Here is a 13288-nt window from a genome sequence, read left to right as displayed (position 1 = left end):
AAAAGTAGACTGTCCCGTGTGCATATTTACCTCTGACTCCACCATTCCTGATATCTTTGTCAGCTTGACAGGCATTCCATGTTGTGTTTGGTGCCTTGGTGAAATAGTGTTTAGCAACAGTAGACTTTGTGGTAGACTAGGTGGTGGAGGTAATTTTTAGGTTAGGCCTGAGGTGTGAATTCTTGGGTTGCTGTGGAGGTTACTGGGTGGAGAGAAAGTACTGTCCATAGCAGCAGGCCCAGTTTGCTTCTCGAGGCTGGATACATCCTAGTTAATTTTCCTTCCAAGTACACAAGACCTGGTTCAAGGTAGGTATTTGGGAAATGTATCTTGGATGAATGCATAGATGAATATATCTTTTTGAAGATAATGACAGTACGCATCTGGAAATACTTATTAATCTCTGTCATAAAGTAATGCTTCTCAAGTTGGACTGTTCCTTCTTCCAGTCGTTGAGGAATGCATATGTAAGAGTGGATAAGATGAGGGGATATCTTTTCTTCTTTTTGTTACTTTGTTGATTATTGCTTATTGTTCATCATTAATCATCAGTGAGGTTTTCATACCTCTTTTTAACCTGTATGTGTATATGTGTACAGAAACCATATCGGACTTAAGTTTTGGTTTTTTCACTTGAAGTTTTATGATTGAATGTGTCCTTTCTCTGGCAATTCTTTTAGGATGAAATTCTGAAAGCAGCGGTAATGAAATATGGGAAAAACCAGTGGTCTAGGATTGCCTCACTGCTGCATAGAAAATCAGCAAAGCAGTGCAAAGCCAGATGGTATGTACCAGTTAATAAGTAGAAAGCACAAAGCAACCTTGATTATGAGTGAGCTCTCCTCTCACTTCTTTGAATCTTAAAAAGAAAAATAAAAAGCTGGCTTCCTGATATAATAGGAAGCATAGAGTGGGAGATGGGATTTCATACTTAGCTGTCACTTGTTTCCTGTGTAGTCTTACACAAGCTGCTTTTCTATCCCCTCCATCCGGCTCCTGTTTTCTCCCAATTTGGCATAATAACTCTTGGCACTAACTGATGGAGATGTGAAGCCCCATTTAAATGAGTTTGAGAGTGCCTCGTGAAGAGTGAAAAGCTTTTAGGGACAGATGAGCCTCAGCTTTGAAATGTATCATAGTCCAAATGTTCGTGAATTGGTCGTTTTAGGGCATTTTCATAAATAAGCCATAAGCAATGACTAATTTTCTAGGCAAGCACATAATAGTTCAGTTTCCTCTTACTAGAGTTGAAGCATTATATACTTGCTAAACTAAAACATACTGGGGGGCTGGGGATATGGCCTAGTGGCAAGAGTGCTTGCCTCGTATACATGAGGCCCTGGGTTCAATTCCCCAGCACCACATATACAGAAAATGGCCAGAGGTGGCGCTGTGGCTCAAGTGGCAGAGTGCTAGCCTTGAGCAAAAAGAAGCCAGGGACAGTGCTCAGGCCCTGAGTCCAAGCCCCAGGACTGGCCAAAAAAAACAACAAAACAAAACATACTGGAACACACTAAAATACTTCATCTGTGCTTCCCCTTTTTACATCACAGGGTAATGGACACATTCAGCTGTTCACCTGGGCTCTTAGCATGAGTGATCGAGCCCCATCCTTGCCCTAGCCCCAGTCTATCTCCTACAAGGAACATACTTTGGATTGTACAATAGTGACCTAACTTCCTATAGGGGAAAGTGCCAGAATGAAGGGATTAGAGAATAAAGAGGCCAATGATTCTTAGGCTAAATATGTAGTTATGATTTTCTGTTAGTGATGCATAACTCCTGTAATGATGGTTGTGAGGAGTTAGGCCCTTTTTGCCAACCTGTCATATCTGGCTAAGTACTGGACAGAAAAGGTCGGTGGCATGGACATTAGGAAAGATAGGATGCTGTAGTAGTTTTACTTGAATGTAAAAGCATATAAAAATGCGTACAATATTTATTTTTGTTTTTGTTTTTGCCAGTTCTGGAGCTTGAACTCAGGATCTGGGTACCGTCCCTGAGCTTTTGCTCAAGGCTAGCACTCTGGGACTTGAAAAAAAAAAAGCCATTTCTGGCTTTTTCTGTGTATGTGGTGCTGAGGAATTGAACCCAGGGCTTCATGCATGCTAGGCAAGCACTCTACCACTAAGCCACATGCCCAGCCCCTGCATACAGTATTTCAAAAGCATCTAGTGGTTGTAAGTCAAATGCTTAAAAGAAGTCAAGTTGTTAGAAAATCCAACTGAGAAAGTACTAAGAAGACCATAAAAAATATATGAAGTGATAGTGTTTTTTTCTAGATAATTTTGAAACCTCTTATGAAATAAATGCAAATAAAAAAGATAGTTGAAAAAGATCATTTTAGGCATATCACCGTTTCTTTCTCTTGCCTAATTAAAATACAGTGGAGTAGAGTGAGATCAATTTAACTGTATAGTGAATATTCTGTTGTCTAAAAGAACAGCTTTAGTCATTGAAGAATAGGAGCATTTGCTTTTAGATGGTACAAGTCAGAATATCGAATGTGTGAACTGGATATGCCAAGTGATTGATTAAAGTGTAAACATGGTATCTTTTAATTAGGTATGAGTGGCTAGATCCAAGCATTAAAAAAACAGAATGGTCCAGAGAAGAAGAGGAGAAGCTTTTGCACTTGGCCAAGTTGATGCCAACGCAGTGGAGGACCATCGCGCCCATCATTGGAAGGACAGCAGCCCAGTGTTTGGAGCACTACGAGTTTCTCCTGTAAGTAATCTTCAGAAGCAGTCTAAAGTGTGTTTATGTTAATAAGGCTGAAGAAACTTCTAGCATTTTCTGTCTCTAAACTTTTAATTATAAATATAACTAAAGCTAGAAAAGCATTCCTTATTCCAAATGTCATATTCTTGCAAAATTCTATCTTCTGTTACTTAGTTTTTGTTGTTGTTGTTGTTATTGTTGGTTGTGGGGCTTGAACTCAGGGCCTGGTGCCGAGTTCAAGGCTTGCGCTCTACCACTTTGAGCCACAGTGCCACTTCTGGTTTTCTGGTGGTCAATTGGAGATAAGAGTCTCATGGACTTTCTTGTCCGGTCTGGCTTTGAACCTCGGTCCTAAGATCCCAGATCTCACCCTCCTTAGTCACTAGTATTCCAGGCGTGAACCACCAGTGCCTTGTTTTCACTGATCTTAGCCAAAAGGCTGAAAAGGGATAATGCCCTGTTTTCTTTGGTCTTGAGGTTTTGCTCAGGCCTCGTTCTGATCATGATCTTCCTACTCCTGCCTCCAGAGTTGATGGAATTACAGTTGTGAACCACCATGCTTAGCCCCATTTTGGTTTGTTTATAATTGTGTTTTTATTTGTGTGGTTGTACTTTTTTTTTGTGTGCTTGTACTGGGGCTTGAACTAGGAACCTTGTGCTCTTCATTTTTTTTTTTTTCCTGCAAGCACTTGAGCCATACTTCCACTTCCATGTACTGTACTTATGATTAAGAGGCTGCTTGGATTCTGTGTCATAGTTCATGGAAATAGTGAAATTATAGAGATTGTTGTGTTGTGTGCTGGTATTTTAGCTTGAACTTGGTTCCATGCTCTCTTGCTTGGTTTGCTTACTCACAACTAGTACTCTACCACTTGCATCATATCTTCATCCTGTCTTTTTCACTGACTAGAGACGGAGTTTCATAGACTTTTTGTACAGGTTGGCTTTGAACCTCTTATCTCAGCTTCCTGAGAGCTAGGATTACAGGTGTGAACCACCAGTGTCCTGTTAAAATGAGAGAATTTTAATACCATTTTTTTCAGCTAAAGCAGTAGTAGAAATGCTTTTGTTGTTAAGGCCTATATATGTTTGTTTGTTTTGAAAAAAAAAAGTTCCTGAGCTAGGAAACCTGATAATTCTAACATTAAATGGTTTACTCATCTGGATTTTTTTCCTAGGGACAAAACTGCCCAGAGAGACAATGAAGAGGAAACCACAGACGATCCACGAAAGCTTAAACCTGGAGAAATAGATCCAAATCCAGAGACAAAACCAGCTCGGCCTGATCCAATCGATATGGATGAGGGTATGCATGTTCCTGGGAGGAACTGCTTTCTTTGCTAGATTTGTCAGGCCTTTTAAATCTTTTTAGTTCTTTCTTGAAATACTGTGACTTTAGAATCCTGATTCTGCTAATAGTTATTACTTTTAGTATCCTTCCAAATCTCTTTTCATCTTCCCAAGTCTTTTCTATTATTTTCTAGTCTTTTCTATTTTCTATTATGCTTCCCCCCTCCCCCCCACATCTTCTAATTTTTTTAGAGACAGTATTTTGATGTGTTGTCCAGGCTGGCCTAGAACTTGAGGTCCTCCTGCCTGAGGCTTGCAGGTGTTTTATCTCCATACCCAGCTTAGAATAGCTGCTCCTTTTGGCCAGTATAACGTAGTGTTATACTACTGGGCAGAATTCGCAGAAGCAAGGTGAGCCTCAGAGAATCCTGTTTCTCATTGCCATTCTACCGAAGGAGCTACCAAGTCAGGATATTGGACCTCGGTCTTTGACCTCAGGAGGATGATTTAATCTCAGTGCGAAGACAGCACTGCAAGACAGTGAGGGAAACATTTTGATTCTGTGAGGCATTGAACTGAGAATTGGAAAAATTGGATGTTGGTTCATGTCTGCCACTTACTAGCTATTTGGCCTTAGGCAAGTGTTAGTCTCCTGCAGTTTTTACTCTTTTCCTGCTAGATAGAGGATAATACCTACATTACTTCACAGGGTTGCAAATACTCAGTATTTGCTTTGTTTTTTAAAAATAAAGATTTAAACAGTGGTTTCCAAGAGTGGACAGTGGCCAGGCTGGCTGCATTCTTGTCATCTGAGGAATTTTGAAAAAAGTATAGGTTCTAGTGCTTCCCCCAGAAATACTGAATTAGCTTTTTAAAATTTTAATTGCTGGGTATTGAACAAGAGTCTTGTGGGTGCTAGGCAAGAGCTCCACACTGAGCTCCCATCTCTAGCGTTTGGTTTTTGCAATAGGGCCTTACTATGTAGTTCAGGCTGGCTTCAAACTGGCGATCTTCTTTCTTCTACCTCTTGGGTGCTGGGATTATAAGGTATACACTACCATACTTGGCCAGGGATCTGCTTTTAACCTAGATTTTCCTGATTTCAAAACTCAAGCTATTGCCTTTATATGTCATACTATATAATGAATATGTTTTAGGTTTATTTGTTTTTTAGAATTTTAGGCACTAGGATACATCTGACATAGCTTACTTATGTTATAAAGGAACATGGTTTTTCTTTTTGCAGATGAACTTGAAATGCTTTCTGAAGCTAGAGCTCGCTTGGCTAATACTCAGGGAAAGAAGGCCAAGAGAAAAGCAAGAGAGAAACAGCTGGAAGAAGCAAGGTGGATATCTCTTTTCATGTTCATGGTCCTTGTCCTTAGCTAAAGGGAGGCATGATTAGTTGACCCTATTTGGTGAATAATAATCTCAGTTATCCAATTCTTGTTTTTCTGATTCTTAGCTCTGGCGCTGCTTTTTATTTTTGTGGAATTGGAATGGAGTTAGATCTTCATGCTTACTTGTTTTTCCCCTACCCATTTTAGAGTAGTTATAGAAAAAAAATACATCTTTTGAAAAATTTGTGAGTCATGACAGCACTGTGCATTTTCCCCACTCTGTAGTGTTTGGTCTGCTGTGGCACCTTGGTCACACTAGGCTGTGTGAATTTTGCACGGCTGCCAACTAGTTACTCTCCTTGATTAGTCAGACAGTCACTGGCTGTGAAATAGCCATCTCTTCTGAACAGAGGGAGAGTTAATGAGCCTTGAACCCAATTTAATGGTGTGTGTGTGTCTCTCTCTCTTTCTATCTGTCTTATCTGTGTTTGCCAGCCCTGGGGCTTGAACTCAGGGCCTGGGCACTGTCCCTCAGCTTCTTTTTGCTCAAGGCTAGCACTCTGCCACTTGAACCACAATACCACTTCTAGCCTTTTTCTGTTTATGTGGTACTGAGGAATTGAACCCAGGGCTTCATGCATGCTAGGCAAGCACTCTACCAGTCAGCCACATTCCCAGCCTCATAGAAATAAATGTCTGTCTAAAAGTTGAACTAGAATAGTCATTGCTCTTAGCCAGGATTTTCTTCACTTCTTTCTTACTTTCTTTTGGTTAAATCCATGATTGCTACCAAATAAATTAATATTTGGAGGTAGGCAAGTACTCTGCCAACACCCTTTAACATCTTTTCCTTGACTACCCCTGGCCATTTTCTGTATTTTTTTCCTAGTGATGTCCTGGGGTATAAATGGCTCCACAAGTGGATCCAGTCCAGTTAGGGTCCTGTCAAGGTATAATTCTTGAAAATTATTTGAGATTTGTTCTGACACCAAGAGGGCTCCTCTCACCTGTATTTCTGTTTCCCTTTGACAAATGAGTCACCTTCCATTTTGCCTGTATCTCCAGTGAATGGCTCTAATCCGTTTCCTCCCAGTTTCCTTTTACTACTACATGCACTCTATTAGGAGTGCACTGTGCACTGTTGCAGATGAGGTCAGTTCCTGTTGAAGGAAGTTTGGAGCTTTCTGTTTTCTTTGCTTTCCCAGAGCCCATGTGGCCTGGCATTTCTTGCTCCTGCCCTGATGGGGGTAGGGAAGGAAGTGGGGGAGGGGGGCTTTATGGGGCTCTGCAGCTGCTATTGCTTACTTTCACTTACTCTTATTTTTTTTTTAAACTCCTTTTGGAAAAAACATTACCTAAGGCTCTTTATAGCCTAATATTTCTTATATTAGTTACAAATCTTTTTTCTCTTTTGCTTTTTAATTTTATAGTTTTTTTTGGCCAGTCCTGGGCCTTGGACTCAGGGCCTGAGCACTGTCCCTGGCTTCTTTTTTGCTCAAGGCTAGTACTCTACCACTTGAGCCACAGCGCCACTTCTGGCCATTTTCTGTATATGTGGTGCTGGGGAATCGAACCCAGGGCCTCATGTATACGAGGCAGGCACTCTTGCCACTAGGCCATATCCCCAGCCCTTATAATATTTTTAAAGTGCTATAGTTATAAAACATTCCCAAACTGGTGATGTTTTCCTTTGACAGTTACTTAACTTCGTAAGTCCATCCTCATCCAGAGAGAAGGTACATATTTACTACAGTTTCCTCTGGCTTTTCCATTTGCTTTTTTGTATTCTTTAAGTCAAAACTTGGGTTTGGTGAAGGTTTAAGTGAATATTTCTTCCCCCTAAATAACCTGATAGTTTTCTTAACTCTGGTGAGTGATCATTGTTGGCCTATAGAAAGTGATTTTCTGGGTGGTTTTGTATTCTTTTTATTCAGACGTCTTGCTGCCCTTCAAAAAAGAAGAGAACTTCGAGCAGCTGGTATAGAAATTCAGAAGAAAAGAAAAAAGAAGAGAGGTGTTGATTATAATGCTGAGATTCCATTTGAAAAAAAGCCTGCTCTTGGTTTTTATGATACTTCAGAGGAAAACTACCAGGCTCTTGATGCAGATTTCAGGAAACTAAGACAACAGGATCTCGATGGGGAGCTAAGATCGTGAGTTCTTTTTGGATGTTGGAAATAAACTTATAAGGGGAATTCTGTTAAGAGCTAAGTATTATCTTTGCCAAAACCAGAATGTTATTTAGCCTGATGGGAATGGTTATCCTTTTGTCTCTTTAATGGGCTTAAGTTTGTGACCCTGGCTGTCATGTGTTTAGCACAGGATACTGAGTGTGTGGCCCTTGAGTCACAGTTCTGTCTCTTAGTTGACTGTTTACTCACTGACCATATCTTGATATTTATGTGTACATTGTGAACAGATGAGGTGTTTGCAATGGAAGAAATCTTCCAAAACATATTCTGGTTCCTTTTTTTTTTTTGGTGCTAGTCTTGGGGCTTGAACTCTGGGCCTGGGTGTCATCCCTGGGCTGCTTTTGCTCAAGGCTGACCCTCTACCACTTGACCCACAGCACCATTTATGGCTTTTTCTAAGTAGTTTATTGGAGATAAGAGTCTAACGGACTTTCTTGCCCGGGATGGCTTTGAACCATGATCCTCAGATCTCAGACTGAACCACCAGTGCCTGGCTTTCTTTTGGTTTTAGTCAGAAATTGTCTTTTTTAAAATAAGTTAGGGGACCCACTCTTACGAGCACTCTACTATTCAAGCCAAGCCCTCAGTCTAAGGCTCCTGCTGCCTTGTTTTAATTCTATTTATTTGTTTGTCAGTTGTGGGCCTTGAACTCAAGGCTTGGGTGCTATCCCTGAGCCTCTGCATGCTCAAGGCTAGCCCTCTACCATTTGAGCCACAGCACCACTTCTGTTTTTTTGAGTGGTTACTTGGAGGTAATAGTCTCACAGGGACTCTTCTGCCTGGTCTGGCTGTGAACCGCAATCCTCAGATCTTAGCCTCCTGAGTAGCTAGAATTACAGGTGTGAGCCACTGGTGCCTGGCAGAGCAGTATATTCTTGAATTCGTTCTGTTGTATTTATTTCTCAAAAAGGAGCTTGCATTAGGTAGGCTCTGCAAGTAAAGACATTAAGGAAGGGAGCTACTCATTAGGAAGGAGTAGACCAAGATGTGGGAAAGGAAACAGGCAGAGGGAGGAGATGCCTCCCAAACTTTGAAAGACAACTGTGTGCTTGGCTTTAGGCTTTCACCAAACTTTGTGGATCATTTGTCACTACTAAAATGCCCATTAGGCTGGGAATGTGTCTTAGTGGTGAATTGCTTGTCTACCATTCATGAAGTCCTGGGTTGATTCCTCAGTACCATATAAGCAAAAAGCTGGAAGTGGCGCTGTGGCTCAAGTGGTAGAGTGCTAGCCTTGAGCAAAAAAGCAAGGGACAGTGCTCAGGCCCTGAGTTCAAGCCTTAGGACTGGCCAAAAAAAAAAAAAAAACTCATTAAAAGTTTTCTATGATATGGGTGCTGGTGGTTCACGCCTGCAATCTTAGCTACTCAGGAGGCTGAGATATAAGGATCACTGTTCGAAGCCAGCCTGGGCAGAAAAGTCTTGGAGACTCATTTTTACTTAACCACTCCAAAACTGGAAAGTGGAGCTTTTGTTTTTTGTTGGTCCTGGGGCTTGAACTTAGGTCCTGAGCACTGTCCCTCAGCTTTTTTGCTCAAGGCTAGCGCTCTACTACTTTGAGCAACAGCACCACCTCTAATTTTCTGGTGGTTAATTAAAGGTTAAGCATCTCATGGACTTGCCTGGGCTGGCTTTGAACTACGATCCTTAGGTCTCAGCTTTCTGAGTAGCTAAAATTACAGGTGTGAGCCACTGGTGCCTGGCTGTAGTCTTTCTTAAGGGATATTATTATTCAAAGTTTACATTCTTCATAGGGAACAATGTAATGTGCATTTTAGAAATTTTTTTTTTTTTTTGGCCAGTCCTGGGCCTTGGACTCAGGGCCTGAGCACTGCCCCTGGCTTCTTCCCGCTCAAGGCTAGCACTCTGCCACTTGAGCCACAGCGCCGCTTCTGGCCGTTTTCTGTATATGTGGTGCTGGGGAATCGAACCTAGGGCCTCGTGTATCCGAGGCAGGCACTCTTGCCACTAGGCTATATCCCCAGCCCTAGAAATTTTTTTTGTTGATTTAATTATTCCCATAAGAAAAAGATTGTTTAGAGGTTATGAATATTTATATGACATCTAATGTTATTGCTTGTGTGTGACTTAGAAATTTCTTTTCTACCCAATTCATGGCAGTGAAAAAGAAGGAAGAGATAGGAAAAAAGACAAACAGCACTTGAAAAGAAAAAAGGAATCTGATTTACCATCAGCAATTCTTCAGACTAGTGGTGTTTCTGAGTTTACTAAAAAGAGAAGCAAACTGGTACTTCCTGCCCCTCAGGTAATTTGATTATAAAGCACTATTTTCATCTTCTGGATTTATTTGCTTATCTTGTTTTGATTTACATGATTGTTTCATTCACTGGCAATTGAGGGCCTATGTATCATGCTTGTTCTAAGTGCTCTTAAAATGCTCACAGTGCAATGGTCATGCCTGTCAGAAATCAGTCATTGTGAGATGGAATGAGAGATAAGAACACTCCTTGGTGTGACTTCTCTTAGTGTGCGGTTAGGAAGTCATCCTTACAGGTCAGGGCTCCAGGCCTTTGTTTTTTTGTTTGTTTTTTTTTTTGCCAGTCCTGGGGCTTGAATTCAGGGCCTGGGCACTGACCCTTAGCTTCTTTTCTCAAGGCTAGCACTCTGCCACTTGAGTCATAGCACCACTTCTGGCTTTCTTTGTATGTGGTACTGAGGAATGTAACTCAGGGTTTCATGCATCTAGGCAAGCACTCTAACACTAAGCCACATTCCCAGCCCAGGCCTTATTTTAAAATTGAGAGTAGGTATGCTTTGGCTTGGGGAAACTTTACTTTTTTATTTTATTTTTTTTATTGGTTGTGGGGCCTGGGCGCTGTCCCTGAGCTCTTTTGATCAAGGCTCGTGTTCTGCCACTTTGAGCCACAGCTCCACTTCTGGTGTTGGAGTGGTTAATTGGAGATAAGCTCATGAGGACTTTCCTGCTTATGTTGGCTTTGAACAGATTCTCAGATCTCATCCTCCTAAGTAGCTAGGATTACAGCTGTGAGCCACTGGTACCTGACAATTTTTTTAAAAAAAGTATTATCTTTAGTTGTACAAAGGAGTTGCCAATTAAGTGAATGTTTTTGTTTTATTTTTCTATCATACTCTTGAGATGGGAGGTGTGAGAACCAACCAGTGTGGGAATTGTGGAGAAGAGAGTGTCTCATTTAGTTCACTGCATGCTCTGGTCCTTTGGCATAGTTTGCTTCACATAGTCTAATGCTCTCCAGTTGGACCAAGGCAGTGGAGTGGAGCAGAGGCCTCAGGAGCCTGGGAGCTTACTTCCTAGATGAGTGCCTGCGGACATGGGATTTATGGGCCGGAATGAAAATGAGCTTACTTTTGCCAGGCCTTATTGTTTTTAGTAGTTTCATCATGTAGCTCAAGCTGAACTGGAACTTGCTGTATAACCAGGCTGGCCTTAACTCTTGAAGCTCCTGCATCAAGAGTGTTAGGATTATAGGTGTATACCACCATGACCAACTGAGTGACAGTTCTCATTGAATTCTGCCTTTAATTTTTTTTTCTTAATACTCCTTAGGATATTTAGTTTGGTAAAATTACTACAGTGACATGTTTAGGTTTTCTTAGGAAACTGTGTGGCTCAGGTAGACTGTGATAATGTTGTGTGATTTTTGGTCTTTTTTGTAGACTGTAATAGATTTAATAGATTTCCCACCCCCCACCCTCCTAGCTGAGGACCTAACTTGGTGTGTGTGTGTGTGTGTGTGGGGTGGGGGGGGGGGGGGGCTTGCACTTGCCAGGCAGGTGCTCTTCTGCTGAGCTAAATCCCCAGTCCCTGTAGACTGTGATAAATTTGTTTGATTTTCAGTATTTTTTTTGTCTTACACTATAGTTTGTACAAATGCTTATCAATATACTGGTCTGAAAGAATTTAAGGAAATACAGCCATTGTACCTCATCTTATGTAATTTATGATTTCTTTTCCCCCTAATTGTATGTAGGCAAGACTTCTAAAACTTTTACTTATGGACATTTTAAAACCACACATAGTAAGGAGAGAACAGTGAACCCTTGAGTTTCATGTCAACTAAGCTCAGCAGTTCATCTTGCTGCAGTACAGAAATGTTAACCTCCATCATTATGAGTGGAATGTTGTCTTTGATGATTGTGTTCTTCTAGATTTCAGATGCGGAGCTCCAGGAAGTTGTAAAAGTAGGCCAAGCAAGTGAGATCGCACGTCAGACTGCTGAGGAGTCTGGCATAACAAACTCTGCATCCAGCACTCTCTTGTCTGAGTACAATGTCACCAACAACAGCATTGCTCTTAGGACCCCACGAACACCAGCATCGCAGGACAGAATTCTGCAGGTATGGTGTCACATGTGCCAGAGTGTGCCTTTCATTTGGTTTATTGTCCTTAAAAGTATCAGGAAAGAGGATTAAGTGGTTTCTTTTTGGACCATCAGTTTGAAGCTGAGTCCTGAATGCATAGTTCCCAGAGCATTTATTTCTGTGGTAAAGAAGCGAAGTCAGTAGATTACCGATCACTTCAGGAACTGCAGGTGTCATTTCTACATCTATTGATTTGTAACATTTTGAAGCAAGCTCTTCTACCTACCTTCACTGGTCTTTTGTACCTGTTAACAACACACGGTTTTTTAGTGTTGCATGTTACTTAGTAATCGTACCCAAAAATCAGATGTGTGATTAGGAAATAGTGATTTTCCCCAAAGTTCTTTGCATTCTTGTACTTGATCCACAGTATGCCAGCAGTACCACATTCCCCTCCTCCATTATAACAGCCACAGCTTGTGCTCCCAGAATGTCTGCAAATGCTCTAGCTTCTCCACTGTCAGAAATACAATTGCAAGTCCTTGATTCGAGAGTCAAATAGTTGTGGAAGGCTAAGTGAGGAAAAACCATTGTTCCTCTCATCACTTGCTCCATAGAGGCCCCAGTTACTACTTTCTTTTTTTTTTTGTAATTTATTTATTAATTAAACACAAATTTTTTGACAAGGTGTTGTGCAAAAAGGGTACAGTTACATAGTAGGGCAGTGTGTACATTTCTTGTGATATCTTACACCCTGTTTTTCTTTTCCTTCCCTAGGTCAGGTAGACATATATACAATACACAGTGTACCAAGAACATATACAGTAGCCACGTGGCCACGCCCAAGCCAGTTACTACTTTCTTTATTCTTTGATTGTAGATGAGAAGATGTAATGAGTATATTGCTGAGTATAGAGGCAGGAGGACTGGTTGATTCTGCACAGTCTGTTCTGCCTAAAGAGAGGCTAGGCATGACTTCTGAAAGGAACATGATCCTATGACTCTTGTGGTTGGGCCACTTGGAGTATCTTGGCTTCCCAGGGCACTCAGAGATGCTATGAAGACTGATAAAACCAAACTAAAACCTAGGTGTTATGACATTGACCTCAGCTTGCACTGGGAAACTTGCATTCTTAGCACCTTGCATGTGTCACGAGAGATGGCACAGCTACTAGAAGGTTTTGGGCAATGGCAGTTTCATATGTGAGCTTACAACAACATAATTTGACATGTACACTTTATTCAGCACCTCTGATATGCTGTCTTCTGTTGCCAGAGGAATGGAAATATCAAAATTTGCCATGGCTCAGTATTAATTTTTTCTATTGGTTTTCTTTTTTTTTTTTTTTTTTTTTTTGTCACTTGTGTGGCTTGAATTCAGAGCCTAGATGCTGTCTCTGAACTCTTGCTCAAGGGTAGTACTCTGCCACCTGAGCCACAGCA

General features: G+C 41.2%; 1 protein-coding gene across 1 annotated transcript in view; it reads left to right on the top strand.

Annotated features, from left to right (window-relative positions):
- The window catches only part of Cdc5l (cell division cycle 5 like), a gene marked incomplete at its 5' end in the record, with an annotated part of 35100 nt that overhangs the window by 2187 nt on the left and 19625 nt on the right, over positions 1-13288 (top strand). The window contains 7 exons of the mRNA XM_048347681.1: positions 681-784; positions 2566-2727; positions 3900-4027; positions 5258-5357; positions 7286-7504; positions 9665-9809; positions 11693-11881. Of these exons, the coding sequence (XP_048203638.1) occupies positions 681-784; positions 2566-2727; positions 3900-4027; positions 5258-5357; positions 7286-7504; positions 9665-9809; positions 11693-11881 (1047 nt within the window). The remainder of the gene's footprint in view (positions 1-680; positions 785-2565; positions 2728-3899; positions 4028-5257; positions 5358-7285; positions 7505-9664; positions 9810-11692; positions 11882-13288) is intronic.

Source organism: Perognathus longimembris, chromosome 6 (assembly GCF_023159225.1).
Source record: "Perognathus longimembris pacificus isolate PPM17 chromosome 6, ASM2315922v1, whole genome shotgun sequence".
In the NCBI taxonomy this organism is placed as follows: domain Eukaryota; kingdom Metazoa; phylum Chordata; class Mammalia; order Rodentia; family Heteromyidae; genus Perognathus; species Perognathus longimembris.
This window is presented reverse-complemented; position numbering and strand designations above follow the sequence as displayed.